Source organism: Dermacentor andersoni, chromosome 3 (genome assembly GCF_023375885.2).
Source record: "Dermacentor andersoni chromosome 3, qqDerAnde1_hic_scaffold, whole genome shotgun sequence".
Classification (NCBI taxonomy): domain Eukaryota; kingdom Metazoa; phylum Arthropoda; class Arachnida; order Ixodida; family Ixodidae; genus Dermacentor; species Dermacentor andersoni.
Window position 1 is genome coordinate 63,372,541 of NC_092816.1, and position 16,389 is coordinate 63,388,929.

General features: G+C 43.1%; 1 protein-coding gene across 2 annotated transcripts in view; it reads left to right on the top strand.

Annotated features, from left to right (window-relative positions):
- Nucleotides 1-16,389, top strand: part of Mer (ezrin/radixin/moesin family protein merlin) — a 51,263-nt gene that overhangs the window by 20,116 nt on the left and 14,758 nt on the right. The window contains exons 12-15 of one of the 2 annotated variants that reach the window (XM_050194574.3): nucleotides 1,092-1,177; nucleotides 3,349-3,451; nucleotides 9,519-9,703; nucleotides 12,528-12,687. In XM_050194574.3, the coding sequence (XP_050050531.1) occupies nucleotides 1,092-1,177; nucleotides 3,349-3,451; nucleotides 9,519-9,703; nucleotides 12,528-12,687 (534 nt within the window). Of the gene's footprint in view, nucleotides 1-1,091; nucleotides 1,178-3,348; nucleotides 3,461-9,518; nucleotides 9,704-12,527; nucleotides 12,688-16,389 lie in introns of both variants that reach the window. The other variant, XM_050194573.3, reaches the window with a different exon arrangement.

A 16,389-nucleotide genomic window follows, 5' to 3' on the forward strand; every position in this document is an offset into this window, starting at 1 on the left:
ACTGATTTGACCTTTCGCAAATTTCTCACATAATAAGTGCTAAGTCATAAGAGCTAAGTGAAGGAACAAATTTGTTGAACCAAGCCACCTACTGTAGATAAGGTGTAAACATGAATGCAGTATGTTCTTGCAAACATTCCTCAGCTGTTCCAGTGCAATCTGAGGAGGCTATACCTGAATGTTCAGGCAAACGTGTTGACAATATTGTGGCCTGTGCAGCTTTAGGGCTGCATAAAAATTGTGTTTGTTATCATATGAAATAAAGTTTGGCTCATGAAGATTCTCGTATTAAGAGGAAATTTAAAGTAGGCAGCAACTTTTCAGACACCTTACATGGGACAGGTATCTGCAAAATAAGGCGCACAATTTGCAGTATGAAAATGAACATTGCAAATTAAGCAAATTCATATGCAGAAGGAAAAACGAGTTGACTTTCTGAGTTTTCAATTTGCTTATTAATAAATCTGAGGGCATGAGGAAGGCCTTGAACTTGTTATTGATTATCATGAAATTGGCAACTTAGGAAAGCAGCTTCAATCTTGATGGGTTCATCATACTGTGTTTGAATTGCAGAATGTGTTTATAATGCAAAATACTGACATTATATGGTAGGGTAGGGTGGCTAATTACGGGGCCATATAGATGGAAGAAGTAGTATGCACAGAAATATATCATGTAGGATCCGAAGATTTGTAAGGGGTGCAAACCTTAAAGTTTGTTGTGTTATGAAAACTTTTTAAAACCCATTATTGTTAACATTGTTAAAAGCTTCTATCTACTACTCTGATCCGCATTCGTTCTTTGCTACAACCATTTACTGTCTGCATTTTTTTTTTTTTTTTAGTGTACATGCACATTTACCATATAGCATGTTTGTTTGGAGAAAACTTGTTTTACATAGCCCATTTCACACAGCCGATCACATAGCAATGCAGTGCAGTGAAGGGAGCCTATGCAAATGACCATGACATTCATTTTGTATTACTTTACATTGAATGACCGTGCCAAAAATAGCACTGGCTATTTTTGGCACTGGCTAAACAAAGTGTGTGTCTACTCTGACTAACCGGGTTCATGCAATCACATTGCAGACAGAAGAAGAAAAAATAATGATGGAGCGCAAAGCACGGGAAGCGGAACAGTTGGCAGCACGTATGATCGAGGAGTCTGAAAGGAGGCGAGTCCTTTTTTACGAGCCCTGCTTTGGGACGTGACTTTTTTGAGTGAAGTGTGCCTGCTTAACGTGTGTAGCGGTCATAATGTTATGTCATTGCCACAGTGTTGTGGTACTGCTTTGCAGTTGTCTGAGTGCCCAAGAACTTCATTAAGGGAGCTCTTCTACACCCGTTTGCCCTTCCATGCAGTTCAGTCCTTTTTGGGCATTCTTTATCATGTCATGGTTCACACTATGGGATCATAGAATATGAAAGCCACCGTAGACAGGTTTCTTTGAATGATTGAGCAAAGCCAGTCCATTAGTTGACCAATGGAAAAAGAAAGTAAAAAGATCATGGTACACTGTTGGCCATAACAGGCCAAGTATTGCAAGTGCTTCATATGTTGCACTGGCCTGCATGAATATGTTCGTGCAATGATTGATTCAAAGGAGATATATAAGGGAGGGAATGCAATGAAATGGCCAAGCATGTCAATAAGTTTTGCATGATTTTTTTTAAAGAACCTAGCGTACATATCACACTGGTGTAATCCTTTGTTTGATACATGGTTTCCTTTCTGAATCTACATGAATCGACAAAAGGGAGGTACATGATTAAAATTAAACATGTATTTGCCAAATTAAAATATTAAAATATAGGTTCTGACATATGAAAGCCTATATATATAGTGTCCCTTGTTCACAATGTCAGTAAATCCTATGGCCTTTCCCCACAGAGCAGTTAGATCGCCAAGAAAGAGAGTTGCCGAAGATGAAAAAGGGAGCACTATGGGCCCCAAAATGTCAGAATCTGTATTTCAATATTTTTATTCAACATATTCATGTTTTGTTCCAATGATGTTCCTTCCTTGCTAGATGGGTTTTTGCGAAGTGCTGAGTTATGTGAAGTACTTATAGGGGCAATTAAAGTTAAGTAAAATTTTGTGACTTGATTCAAAGGGATCCTGAACCACCCCTCGGGTTTGGTTAAAAAGCACACTCCACGGATAGCTTATGCTGCTGTGAACATCTCAGCCAAGTTTTGCAGTCGTGCACAGTGCAAGGAGCTCACAAGCTGAGCACAAAGTCAAGTTTTTCTCAAACTCTCTCTTTTCAACACAGGCCTTCTCCTCACTTTTTTGGGGCTGCTTTATTTCATAATATAGCATATTCCCATACGGGGCTGCTATTGGCTTACATCAATCAAGAAGGGTGCTATGATCAATGTGCGTCTTCCTGATGTTACTGTGCATATTTGTTGACGCAGTTTAACAAACCAGCTGAATTCAGCAAAAATCTGCGTTTCAGTTTTCAGTAGTTATAAAGTACGTCCAAAGAAGCCAACCATCGTCTACTCGCGCTCGGACGCCGCCACCCGCATAGGAATTAAACTTTGGCCACCCTGGTTATCAGTGTCGCAGCTCTCAAGTCTTGCTAATTTCGATTAGCTTGGACACTCGGCTAGCCTCAAACCACGCCAAACTTAAGGTCAGACCACATGCACGCTCACCAGCGCCCACTTGCTCCTGGCTAGACGCCTTGGCAGACTTCGTTTCGCATTGAGCTTGAAAATGTGCAAGTTCAGTGTGGCCTGAACACATCCAACCATCCGTCGGTCAAGCTGGCAGGTGACTAAGCTGGTCCGCACCACGCATTGCGTCCAGACTGGAACATATATGCATGACCACGCACTCAATCGCTGTCGTGCACAAAGCAAACGCTGCGCATACACACTACAGTTTTATGCAGCTCTGGTCTGCCACTGGTTGAGCGCACTGTGGTGCGCTGAGGACAAATGCCCTTGATGCATCGTAAGAGCCAAAATCAGAGATAGTGGTGTCGATATGAACATACGAAATCAAATTTGAGCTGTGTGCCATGGTGTCATTCAGAAGGGCAGAGCGTTGTGGGCGTGCCCCGCTCCACCGCAGCCCTCGTAGTGCAAGGCATTGAAGAAAGAGCAGAAGCACCGCGAAGGGGATTAACCCCACTTCTGCTGAACTTATTGAAGTACTCTTTGTGGCAAAGTATTTGTGGAATAGTCTATTTTAACTTCAAATACGTTTCTCAACTTGTATAAAAAGTGGTTCAGGCTTCCGTTGATGTTGCATGTGGGTGGGTTCAATCCAGTTTCCGGGAGCAATGTGGAGCCTCTTTGCATTTACCGTGCTATTCATGCGTGCATTTTGCAGAGCCCAGGAGGCTCATCAGCTGAAGGATGAGCTCTTCCAGGCTCGCCTAGCTGAGAAGCAAGCCAAAGAGAAGCTTTTGGGAATCTTCGGGAGCCCCTATGAAGTACGGACGGTATGTGCTTTGTAATGGTTGGGAGTCAGCTAGCTCGCAGATCTGAACAGCCCTCCTTTGTGTATTTTGTTTATCCTCACATTTCTAGCTTTTATGTACAGAGCAGTCCACTTACAGCAGTACCGCATGTAACGAACCTCGATTTAACGATATTCACAATGCAACGAACTATTTCCATTTCCCGATCGTAGTTGCATTAAAAACCATAACTTGCCTTTTCGCAATATAACGAAGTAATTTCATGACGCGGTTTCAATTTAGTGAAATTTTTGGCCATTTAAAGCATGTACTAGCCTGTATGGCTAGAAAATCTGCCAAAACACTATAAAAATGTTGGCCAAGCCAAAAGTTAAATTGTCCTTCTGCATGAAACGATGGAGCGGCAAAAACGCCATCAAAGCGCGCGCACCGGGATGTGGAAGGCAGGAAACACCGCTGCGCCATTTGTAGCGTCGGTAAACAACTTGTGCAGGCCATGGAGTGTTCAGAGAAACACTATAGCTGACGATTACATCTGCACAAGGGACATGTGGAGGGAGTGAACGCGTGGTTACGTGATTGGGCACGCGCTGGGGGGACAAGAACACAGCACCTATCTGCCTTTTCCTCCTAGCCCGCGCATCTCCTCCTCGCACACATCCATGCACGGGCCATGTGCCTTATCTTGGAAGTAATCTCACTGCCGCAAGTGCAACGAGCGAGCCGAGACGTTTGGTGCCTTGATGCGCCTTGGGTTCCCGCAAGTCTGTTGTTGGTGTTCACATAATCAATGCTCTCCCTTTCTGGCAAAACTCTTTCTTTCTTTCATCGTTTTCTTTTTCATCCTTTTTGCTCAGGACGAATATCCATGTCTTCTTACCCTTTTGTTTTTAATTTGTGGGCACCGGTTGCAGGCACTAAGCACGGTCAGCCATGGCATCCAAGATGTACGCCGCTGCACAACACAGTATGCACAAATCACGGACGATGTAGGCCGCATCGATACACTGGTGTCTGTGCAATCTGCACCTCACGCGTTCGCGCTCATAACCTCGCTGTTATGGCCGAACCTTCTTTCGATTCATTAATAAGTGCTTACTCACAAGATACTATCCACCAGGAATGCCCATGAATTTGTGAAGCTTTTTTTAATGTCGAACCTGTAAAACCTTGAATTAATGCAATTTGAAGTGTAACGAAATTTTTATAGTGTTTTGGTATATTTACTAGCCATACAAAGTTCTTGCTGCAAGTACAGCTTCATTATATCGAAGTTCAACTGTATCAGTTATGACGATGAGCTGACTTAAGAGTGTCAGCTTACATTAGGCCTATGAGAAGAAACAACATATATAATGATACGTTATTCACCACATATCAGATATAGCAATCAATATTTTGTCTTCTGGACGGCATTTTCCTTGCAGAATAATTGTGAAATTTGCATTTCTAAGTTCCCATTAAACGAACTATGCCAAGATGGGGAAATACATTTGCCTACGCGAGTTCGTATCTGCCACCATCAACCGCACAGTGCGTCTCGCCCGTGCGCTCATTGCGAAAGCCACGGAGAGCATTGCTAGATGCCACGGTGTGCCACAATATGGCGCCAGCCGCCTCGCGTCCTTGTCGCCCATGATCAGGGTTCTTCAATACTTTTCATCACAAGAAGCATTGAAGGACTTGCCCACGATAAAGTTACCCATGGGAAAAGGAAAAAAAATCAAGAAGCGAAGTGGAACTCACCCTTAGCCCTCTTCTCAGCAAGCACGGAAATGTGCCGCAGAAGCAGCACCGGACAGCCAAGTTGATAGAAGACAATGACGACAGAGTGCAATGTTTTGTCACCCTGGATGAAGCTGCAAATTTTGCAAGATTCAAAATAAGAGCTCATGCAGAGCACTGCGATCATGACAGCTGCAACCAGGGGCCATGCCAATCAACAGAAAAGGTGGGCTGGCTTTGTGCGCCTCGGCGTACCCCTTGGAACCAACATGGTGGAACCCACTGACATTACCGACCTCTGGATGCATGTCACTGCGGCCGATGAAACAGATGGTGCTTCGATGGAGAAGTTTCTGAGCGCAGATAGTGCTGCCTCGTTATGCGAAGAGATCTTCGACGGGGCAATCATTGTCTCGACAGGCAGCGGAGGTGTCTTTGACACCAACCTAGATATTCACCCGAAATGCACTGTCGTCGATCGTGTCGCTCATTGACTTCATGCGCACTAATTTATTGGCGCTATTGCTCGCACAGCAGCTGGACACCGCAGTTGTGAACCTGAAACTCCCGCAAAAGCAAGTGCAGATTTCTGACTATTTCAGTGCACCTAACGGCCTAATGCTTGATGTGCTGTTTAGAGGTGTTAACGTATTTTCCAGTCTACTTTAACAATGTCTATTTTTAGCGCAAGTGGCAAATTTGTTTTTGGAGCTATAAAGGTACGTTTGGCAGGGTTTTTTTTTGCAGCAGTCCAGATTCAGCAATGATTGGTCATAATGATCGGATTTTTCACTCTTCTTGGTATCGCTATAAGTTGACTGCGCTGTACTGTCAAACACACTTGTAGCAGTCCCAGATAAGTCTACGCTTATTGTAATAGACCATATTTCAGTCTTATTTTGTTCTGCCTATATTATTAATACAACGAAGTTCGCTTTTAGTGGGCCGCATTACAACGGGCTATCGGCTACAGCGGACAAAATTATCGGAAATTTTTTTCAATATTGGACGTATAAAACATATTTTTGCTGTGTCGACACGAGCTGACAACTGACTTGCAAGGGTCAGCTGATGATCGCAGCTCCGTACCGCACACACGAGGGAGAAAGATGGGGTGGAAACGTGCAGTCTTCTTTAGCACGCGAGGCACAAGAGGGGGGGGGGGGGGGGAGGCTGCTGTTGCCCGCACGGGCACCGTATCTTGAAAGCGATCTGCTATGTGAACAAAGTTTGCGCCCGCACGGGCCTCATCTTCAAAGCGATCTGCGATGCGGAAATGTACTCGCCTGCGCCGACGCCGTATGTTGAAAACGACCTGCGATGTGGACAAAGTGTGCGCTCGCACGGGCCTCATCTTCAAAGCGATCTGTAATGTGCACAAACTGCACCGAGTGCCGGTAGCCTCGTATGCGCTGTGCTTTTGACGATTAGTTTGCGCTGAAGCAAGAGACAACACGAAGGTCAATTCGCTGCTGCTGCCGTGCTTATCTTGCTTAAGTTGCTATCGCAATCAATGCTTCGCCTTTCATGCGAAACTGCGCCTTTCTTGTTCATTTTTTACTTTGGACGTTCGTCACTCACTCTTTGCAATAAAGTTAGACATCACGACGAAAGTTTCAGAAGTGGGACGTTTTGGATAAAACGGACGTATTGTCCAAAGTGGGACGTTTTTTTTTGTTGTTGTTGTTGTTTTTTTATAGTAATGACTCCATTTCAGCGAATTTACAATTTTCCGACGCTGCCTATTGGAACTGCTTTCAGATATAACGAATATTTTTTACATAGTTTTACATCGCCATACTTTTTAAAGGATACTTTGGTCTCGGTCTCAGTAAAAATGTTGCAGTTTCTCCCAAAAGGCGAAGCATTGATTGCATTAGGAAGTTATTAGACAGCTATACGAAGTAAAGATAGTAGCCTTATCAGCCGTATAAACTTGTAAATATTCGCTTACTAACTAATGAACAAGCATGGTGTCACGTACACATAGGCAAACATAAGCACATCTGACTCTTTGACCACAGACACTCACTGTCAGAACACTACTGTGAAGAAAACACCTGTAACAGCGAGCAAATTTACCTTCGTGCTACATCCCGCTTCAACGGGAACTGAGTGCCAAGAACACAGCACACATAAAGTTATAAGCCCTCGGCACACCTAGGCTCTGTATTCATCCCAATCGCTTTCAAGATAAGGCGTGTGCAGCCCCGCCACATGCAGCTGCTGCCTTGTTTTCCAACAATGCAACATAGCTTATCCAGAGCAGAAAAGAAACTGGGACTGATACAAGTGCAGTTGTTTCATAAGAATGCGATCTCCGACTGCAGATACGAGGGCAAACCAGAAAGTCATTGCCCCTATTTTTTTTTAGCCTAACTATGGCTGTAAATGCAAAGTCAACTTATCCATTCGCAGCAGTGGACCTTTCTTGGACCAGCCCGGCCTTATCTGTCATAGCTCCGTGGCATGGCGCTGCTGTAAGTTGTTGAAGATAGCAGTTGTGCTTCACATGTCTGCAGCGTACAAGTAATGAAGTGTGATTCGTTTTCTTTGGAGCAAGGGGACGAACGCTCATCGAAATCCACAGGGAAATGCAGCCCACGTATGGGGAAAGGTGTCTCACTTAGAGAAGTGTAAAGTGGTGGTGTTGTGAGTTCGCAAAAGGCCGTGAAGACTTGCATGACGAAGAGTGTTCAGGGAGGCCACATGCATTGCTGACTGACGACAGGGTCATCTCAAATTGGACAAATGTCTGAACCAATGTGGGAATTATGTGGAAAAATAGTGTAAGGTATGTAGAACAGTGTGTATATTTGTAATTACCTGTATGTACCTTACTTGAGCTAATAAAATATAGGGGCAAAGACTTTCTGATTTGCCCTTTTATAAAATATATTATTTGCTGGCAGCTGCTGTGCTAACTTTCCATAATGAACTGCAGCCAAACCGTCTGCTGAATATGACTTCAAGTTACTGCAGAAGCTTCAATTGAAAGCTGAACACTTTAATTTTGTACTTTAGTTCACTGAACAACATTCCTGCATAGAGTAAACACAGGTATATTTCTCACAGAAGATTTGAAATGCAATGTGCTCCTCATGTGCTGTGCTAGTGAAGTGGTGTGCGACTACTGTATTTATACGAACGTAATGTGCACCTTTTTTTCTGAGAAAATGGGTCCGTAAATTGTCTGCACATTGCAATCAAGTGTGAAACCATAACGACTATCACGGTGTTTACAACAGTCTATCATCAGAGCTGTCAGACGCAGCATCATTGCCATTACAAAATGGCGACAGAGCACATTTTCGGGAAGGTCTGTGGGTTCAGTTTGTGCTTGACTACAATCTGGAGTGGTAGTCTCGGTCAATCTCATTCGAACACGCTACCCCTTTCATAAGATTTCGAGCAACTCGGCGCCGGATGCTTCGCTGTACACTGCCGCCAGTGTTCCCAGCGCTATGCCAAGCTCCCTTGATAACAAGGGAACACATGCTTTTCGAATTTCTAATGTAGATATACTTTTCGAATGTCTAATATAGAAGTAAGCATTAAAGTCATAATTTCTGAAACAAAAGAAATCACGGTCCAGTTGCAAGCACCCGAATCCAGTGACTACCTGACATGCGCAAAAATCCCCGAGCTCGTCTTCTATGTTGCACCAATGTTGGCGACACCAATATTGATCCAGAGGTGTGGGACAGGGGAAGAACAAGCGTGGAGGGGGAGGTGTGAAGATGGCGCTGCTTTTAGACATTGAGGGGCTTTAGCTATTGCTAGTGGATGCAGCTTGCATAGTCCTCCCTGAGATTGCTAAAAAAATGAGACTTGACCATTGATGTAGAGTTGTAGATTTCAACTGCTTTACGTAACACCGTGATGCAAAGGATTTTTCGGCCCTCGTATGGATGTCATAGTTCGGCATGCAGTAGAGTTTCTTTAAGAGGAACATGAACATAAATTAGTTTTATGAGAAATTTATTAAACCTAATGTGCTCAGAAATATGGGCAGAAACTCCACAAAAGGACACCAAACTGCTCATCTTACCACAGAACTCTGCCCAGTAGAGTTCATCTTAAAGCACTTCTTGCAACAACTGAGTTAATGCTGAACTGTCGACGAAGGTTGTGGGATCGTTCCCCACTTGCGGCAAGTTGGTTTTTCATCCACTTTCATTTCTATTAATTTATTGTTTCTTTATTTAATTTATTAAGCACAAGTCATTTCCCCTATGTTGTCCTTGGTGTCGGTGTTTGTTGGCCTCTTACGATATGACTAATAAAAATGGGCCCGTCGATTAACCCCCTTTCTTCTCATTTTCTGTCTTTCTCAACACTGTTTGCGGTGAAGACTTACGAGAACTCGGTTGTGGTGCCTGACGTGCCAACAATAGCAACAACCAACCTGCCAGCTGGCCTCGACCATAGCAGCTTTAACCTGGACGGTTCCATGCTGCATTCCCCGGTCAGCATCAGCTGCGACTTCACCACAGACGCTGACATGGCCCAGCTCTCCATGGAAATTGAAAAGGAGCGGTGAGCTGATGCGTCCCTCGTTTATTTTACCCTGTTTCTATTATTTTACACTCACCTGTTAAGTTGTTGTCATCATCAGCCTATTTTAATGTCCACTGAAGGATGAAGGCTTCTCTCACCAATCTCCAATTACCCCCGGTCTTACACTAGCCGATTCCAAGTTATGACTGCAAATTTCCTAACTTCGTCACACTGCCTAATTCTCCTCGACTGCACTTTCCTTTCCTTGGCACCCGTTCTGTAACTCTAATAAGACCACTGATTATCTTCCCTAAGCTTTACATGGCCTCTTCAGCTCCAGTTTTTCCTCCTAATGTCAACTAGAATATCGGCTACACCCATTTGCTGTCTAATCCACATCGCTGTCTTCCTGTGTTTTAATGTTATGCCTAAAATTTTCGTTCCATATGTCTTATATGTAGCCAAACCTAAATTAAAGATTTGTGGAATGACCATTTGAAAACTACTTGTTTAGTTTGTTTTGTAAAATGTATTCTCCCCAAGGAAGTGTTCAGATGTCTTTCTTGTTTTTTCATTTCTGTTCAGTGTATTAAGCAAAGATGCAATCACAAATGACCTTATGGTGTTCTAATGTGTACAGTAGGCCGGAAGAATACAGTGAGCTGCAGTTGCTAGCAACATACATTTTTCAGCCTCGGAAAGCCTGATTTTACATTTATGGCAGCACACAGTTAAAGCACCATTGTGGACTAAGGAAACATGAATAAGTTAAGGCTTACTAGAACGCCGCCTTTCATTTCCACTTTCTTCACTTTCTGTTATGCCGACATACCATATATTCTCGTATAAGTGGTGCACCTTTCTTTATAGATGTGGGGCCACTTTTCGTTGGTGCAGTTCATACACCAGCAAGAAGTAAATGAATATGTGTCTGCTTTAAATAGCCAACTTGCTCGCCACCGTATGAAACGACGTTGGGATACGTTTATTCTAGCTTCATTTGCTGCCTCACTTGTCATTGCTGCCACGTAACCACGGAGCTGCAATGCTTGGTTCACCGTAAAGGGGTGTTACAAGATTAGACTGTCCTCAGACGCAGACTTGGAATTCAAGCCACACGTGAGGCTGCACGATGAAAAAGCTATACGAGTTTTCACATAAATAAAGATCGCCCACATACGTAACTGGCATGGCAGCAACAAAAGCTCACCGCACAAACACGTACGGTACTAGTATTTACAAAGTGCAGAACCTGAATGCATGCGCACTCAGCACTACAGGGCAAGCTGTACGAATTTCGCTGGTGCTTAGTCAGCGATTGTAGAAACTGACTAGTGCACCACCCTGCTCAAAGGTGAAGCTGTCCTAAGACATAGGCTCAGACATGGCGCTGCATGCAAGGTGGCACAGTTAAAAGTTCCTGAGGTTTTCACGCTACATAAACAGAATGTTGCAGTCAAATACCCACATGCTTTTCGGGCAGTGTGGGAGCAACAACATGCGCATGAAGTGCAAAAAGCGTAGCATGTGCGATGCGCACAGGAGGCAGGGCGCAGCTGCCTACAAAAGACTGCGCGGCTAAAAAGTGCAAACGGCACAAACCACAGTGCACCGGGAATTTAACTTCATAAAGGCACCAGTGGTTAAAGACAAGCTTCCCGCCAAAAGATTTATTTATTTATTTATTTATTTATTTATTTATTTATTTATTTATTTATTTATTTATTTATTAAAGATACCTTACAGGGCCCAGAAGGGCATTGAGTAAGGGGGAGAAAGAACAGAATAAATAGTATAGGAACAAGTACCACATAACGACGCAAGATGCGAAACAAGAAGTAAAAGGGAAAAATTGTACAGAGCTGATCGTAACAATATATATATATATATATATATATATATATATATATATATATATATATAGGTGCAACGAACATCGTATCACACCATGAGTAACATATATGCATCATATGTGGCCAATACATATTGTAAGAATAAACAGTGGTCATACAAGAAATGTCATTGATGTAAGGTGCACAAGATAACAAAGCATACCACAATACCAACGAGAATGAAAGTGCAAATGAACTGAAGAGACCCAAGTCACGACGTCACTCCTTAGAAAAATTTTTCCGCAGCTGATCGTGGAATGATTGATGGTCGCAGATGGATGCGATAGAGTCGGGAAGACCATTCCAAAGAGCAATGGCATGTGAAAGTGCCGATGAATTGAAGGCTTGGGTCCTTCCGTGCATTTCAACTGCAACTACACCCGAACAGAAGACACATATGCATCTGTGTACCACGGAAGTACTGCTGTGCATCCGCAGCTGATGAGGCATGCTGGTGCAAAAAAGAGGTGTGGCCCTAGCACGGATATATTTTTTTCTAAGATGTCTAGGCCCAAATTTAGGGGTGCAACCCTTATACAAAAAGATATTCTGCTTCTATCATTTTGTTTGAGACCTTCATCACTTCTGGTGACTATGTACATGACTCTGCAAAATCATGACTGGTCATGAAAGTGGTTATACGTTACTATAGTCTTTTATCTGCATTTTATTTGGTTATGATGTTTTGTGCGTACTCGGCTGTAGTGTGGCAGCTGCATACTGGATCGATCACTTTTAGTGAGACTGTTGTGTGGCATTGTACACACCTGTCGACACCATAGTGTTTGTGCAGTGCTTCCTGTCCATGCTTTAGAGGAACCACATAATAAAAAAAATACACGCATAAGAAGCATGTTTGCCTAAAAAATTTCATTGTGGCTATTTGCCAATTTGCACGCATTGAATGTCATGTACAGCTGAGATTTCCTCATTGGGATTGACTGCCTGGTTGCCTTTGCTGGTGTGTGCAGGGTGGAGTATCTTGAAAAGAGCAAGCATTTGGCCGAGCATCTGCAGGAGCTCAAGTCTGAGATTGAGGTGCTCAAGGTGGAGAACAAGCTCACCTCCATGGACCTCATTTACGAAGACAATGTCATGCGCGGCGAGAACAAGTACTCCACTCTTAGGAAGGTGAGTCCTGCATGACAGCATTTGTCTTGCTGCCGGTCAGAGCGAGGACTTGACGCTGTGGCACACTCCCTGCTAAGATGAACCTTGAGTATATGGATCTCCAGGTTGATCACTGTATGCTGAAATGGCACATAGACAAGGAATGGAACTCGAGTGAAACAGTTGTCAACGACCCAATGCAATGACTTGATCTAATGCAATGACCTAATACGACTAGAAGCGCTTAACGACGTTATGTGACAGTTTTCACGGTTTTCTGAACAGACAAATCACTAGTGAAGCCTATCGACTCTCGTTACAACGGACCTTGATAATCCGACAAAAAACGTCCATTTTATCCGAAGTTCGTAATACCCGAAACACCCCACTTTCGAAACTTTTGTTGCGATGTTTAACAACTTTATTGCAAAAGTGAGTGACGAACGGCCAAAGTAAAAAACAAACAAAAGTCGCAGTTTCACTTGAAAGGCGAAGCATTGACTGCAATAGCAAGTTAAGCAAGATGAGCGCGGCAGCTGCAGCGAGTGAATTGACCTTTGTGCTGTCTCTCGCTTCAACGCGAACTACACGTCGAAAGCGCACCGCATACGAAGCTCCTGGCACTGGGTGCACTTTGTCCACATCGCAGATCGCTTTCAAGATACGGCAGCCACGCTGCAAGCAGCAACCGCTGCAGTAGAACCCTCTCCACCCTGTGCCTCGTGCATAAAAGCAGACTGCGCGTTTCCGCCCCACCTTCCTCCCTTGCGTGCACGATATTGAGCTGCGATTGTTGGCTCACCCTCACAAGTCATTTGCCAGCCCGTGTCCACACGGCAAAAGTACGTTTTATACACCCGATTTTGAAAAAAGAAATGCCGCTAATTTTGTCCACTGTAGCCGATAGTCCATTGTAGCGTGGTCCGTTAAAAGCGAACTTCGTTGCATTAATAAAATAGGTAGAACAAACTAAGGCCAAAATATGGTCCGTTATATCCGAAAATCTGTTGCATGCGGGTCCATTGTAACGAGCATAGACTTATCTTGAGTAACTGAGAGGATGTTAGGAGTAAAATGCAGGCAGATTTTGAAGTGTGTTTGTCAATTTGGGATAAATGAAAATTTCTAAACGATTGTTTTTCGGCCTGTTTAGAGCCCGCTCCTCTGGGGTGCCAAAAACGGCACAAATTTAATATTTGCAGGAAATAAGGACCATTTTATTGGTGACATGGTTCCCGAAAGTTTCAAGTCTGTAAGTGAGATGTGTGCTCTGAAAATAATTACTGGATACTCATTATCTCCCAGTTTTTATGCGTTATACGAGTCATGCAGTTGTATTTTCCTGGCCTTCTCAGTCTACTGTGCAAGGCATGTAGTTTATTTTTGTTGAAGCAGTAAGTATGTTGTGATTTACGAACGATAAATTTTAATTTTATATAAAATTGATTGCCGCCCTTACAAAAAGTTACTGTTTCAAGCGTTCCAGTGTGTCGTACTGCTGTTATCTGCACTGTTTCTCACAGTCCTAAAATAACTGCGCAGGACACCAACTTATTGCAAATAGATGGAATGTTAAGTGTAATGTTGGGAGGATCTCGCATTCTTGGCATTTCTTTGCATTCTCTGCATTTCATAGCTTTCGGGAATTCATTGCCATCATTTCATTAAAAAAGAAAATAGTACAAGAGAGAAACTGCATGATTAATTGCCTCATATGCTTGCATCTTGTGTTGTGACTGAACCTGTATTTGTCTTTTCATGTGTTTCTCTTTATAATATGGGGGAAGAAATTTTTATCTTAGTGTCTATCATTAGCAACACGCAAATAGCACATCCCAACACAATCGACATTTACGCATTGCAAAATAAGTAATGGATTACAATAATTCATTCTAAAATGTAATTGATTAGTGACCAAGAATTGCCCAGAGATGTAATTGAGTAAGTACTAATAATCACTTCTACATTACTGTGTCAAGAATGCTATGTCACGCAAGCAACATGATGCTGTTCGTGACCTGGAAGTATCGGGTGCATAGTGTTAATGAAAAGAAAGTTGCACAAAGATAGATGGCAATTATTGTTTGCAGACAGGATACACCCCTAGGGTGTAAACTTCTATTAGAGGGTACTATATATGTATCTGTTGTGTACTTGCACAACCTTTTATATCTGCATCTCCTGACAGTCATGCTATGTACGTGCCTGCTTTTTGTGCTAGCACTAACGACACACATTGTCCTCTTTTTGATGCTGCTGGGCTTCACGGGGCCCCATTGTCATGAATTTCGGCCAACTAAAGACAGACAGGGCCAAGTCACTCATGCAGGACAAACATATTTAATTGAAAAAACGGACGTCAAAAAAAACCAACTCAAAACAAACACTGTACAGTATGACCTAATGGCATACATTCTCCAAAATCTTGATACAATGCGTTGATAAGTCAAAAATATTTACCTTGAATCCATCGACGTGGCCATGTCACGTCATCGTCGCTGCTTCCAAGGACACGTCAATAGGCCTGCCGATACGTCATAGATTCGACATTGCTGTGTTCGACATATGGCCCACAGTTGCCTTGGTCCGTAGGTCAGGACAATGGAGTGACTGAGGCGCCTGTGGATCGTAGCGGCAGGGAGTCTTGGAAACGGCGTTGTCAGCCTCTAGCTGCTTTCGCTGGGGTGCCCTCACAGGTCGCATCTGCGGCCGCTGTAGCCACACTTCCACTAGGTTGCTGCTGTCTCCGCGGTCCATCCTTCTCCAGCTCCTTCTTCCGCCCGTCTTCCCAGAGCATAGCTGGGCTGCTCTCGTTTGCTACGCGTCCTTTTGCCTCATTTGCCACATAGCCACGTGTGCATTTTTCCATTTCTTCATCTTTCATATCTTCCATTCTTTTTGGTTGGACACTTTCATATTTTGTCACTTCTTTTCTTTCTCTTCCACATCCACTTCACGCTTTCTTGTCCTCTTCATACCTTCTGTTTTTTCTTCTTATCCCAGTTTCTTTCTTGGCTCGTGACAGCCATAAAGGCCTAGTATTGTCATTAAATTTTTTGTTGCAAGGCATTTCATTTCTTCACATGCGTTGCCCCACATGTTAGCACAAGTACTGAGCTTTGTGAGGACCAAATGCAAATCGGTTGTCTATAGTGATAACTGGCCAGAAATTTGAAGAGCTATAGACAAGAAACTGAGCAAATGCAGTAAACAGCTTTTTCTTGCTTCATAGTTAATTGTCTATTACCCAATAGGCTTTCAAACGTCCAAGAAATCGTGTAACTACTCTTCACTTTGCTATAACATAATGCATTTATAATGTGGACATAAAATTTTTGTTATGTGTTCGTGTTTTGCTTAACTATGGCATCGTCATTGGTAAGTCATGTTGGCTAATAAGAAAGTATAAAAAGCATGAAGTGAGGTAGTAAAATGACCAATTAAAGCATGAGTTGGTGCATTTGCTTTAACGCAACTTCTTGCTTTCAAACTTCTTTGCATTTCAATCATGTTAAAGGAGTACTGACACAAAATTTTTTTATCTTGTTTTTCCTGCTGCAATAAGTAGCTAATGACCCAGTAATTATGGCACGAAACATCATTGGTCTCAGTTCGTGACAGGTAATTATTTGGAGTCTTGTTTGTAACCACCAGTCCAAGTTTTAGTTTGAGAGAGCAACGAGATGAGCTAAAGAAGGAATGTAAACACAGCTGGACATGTGA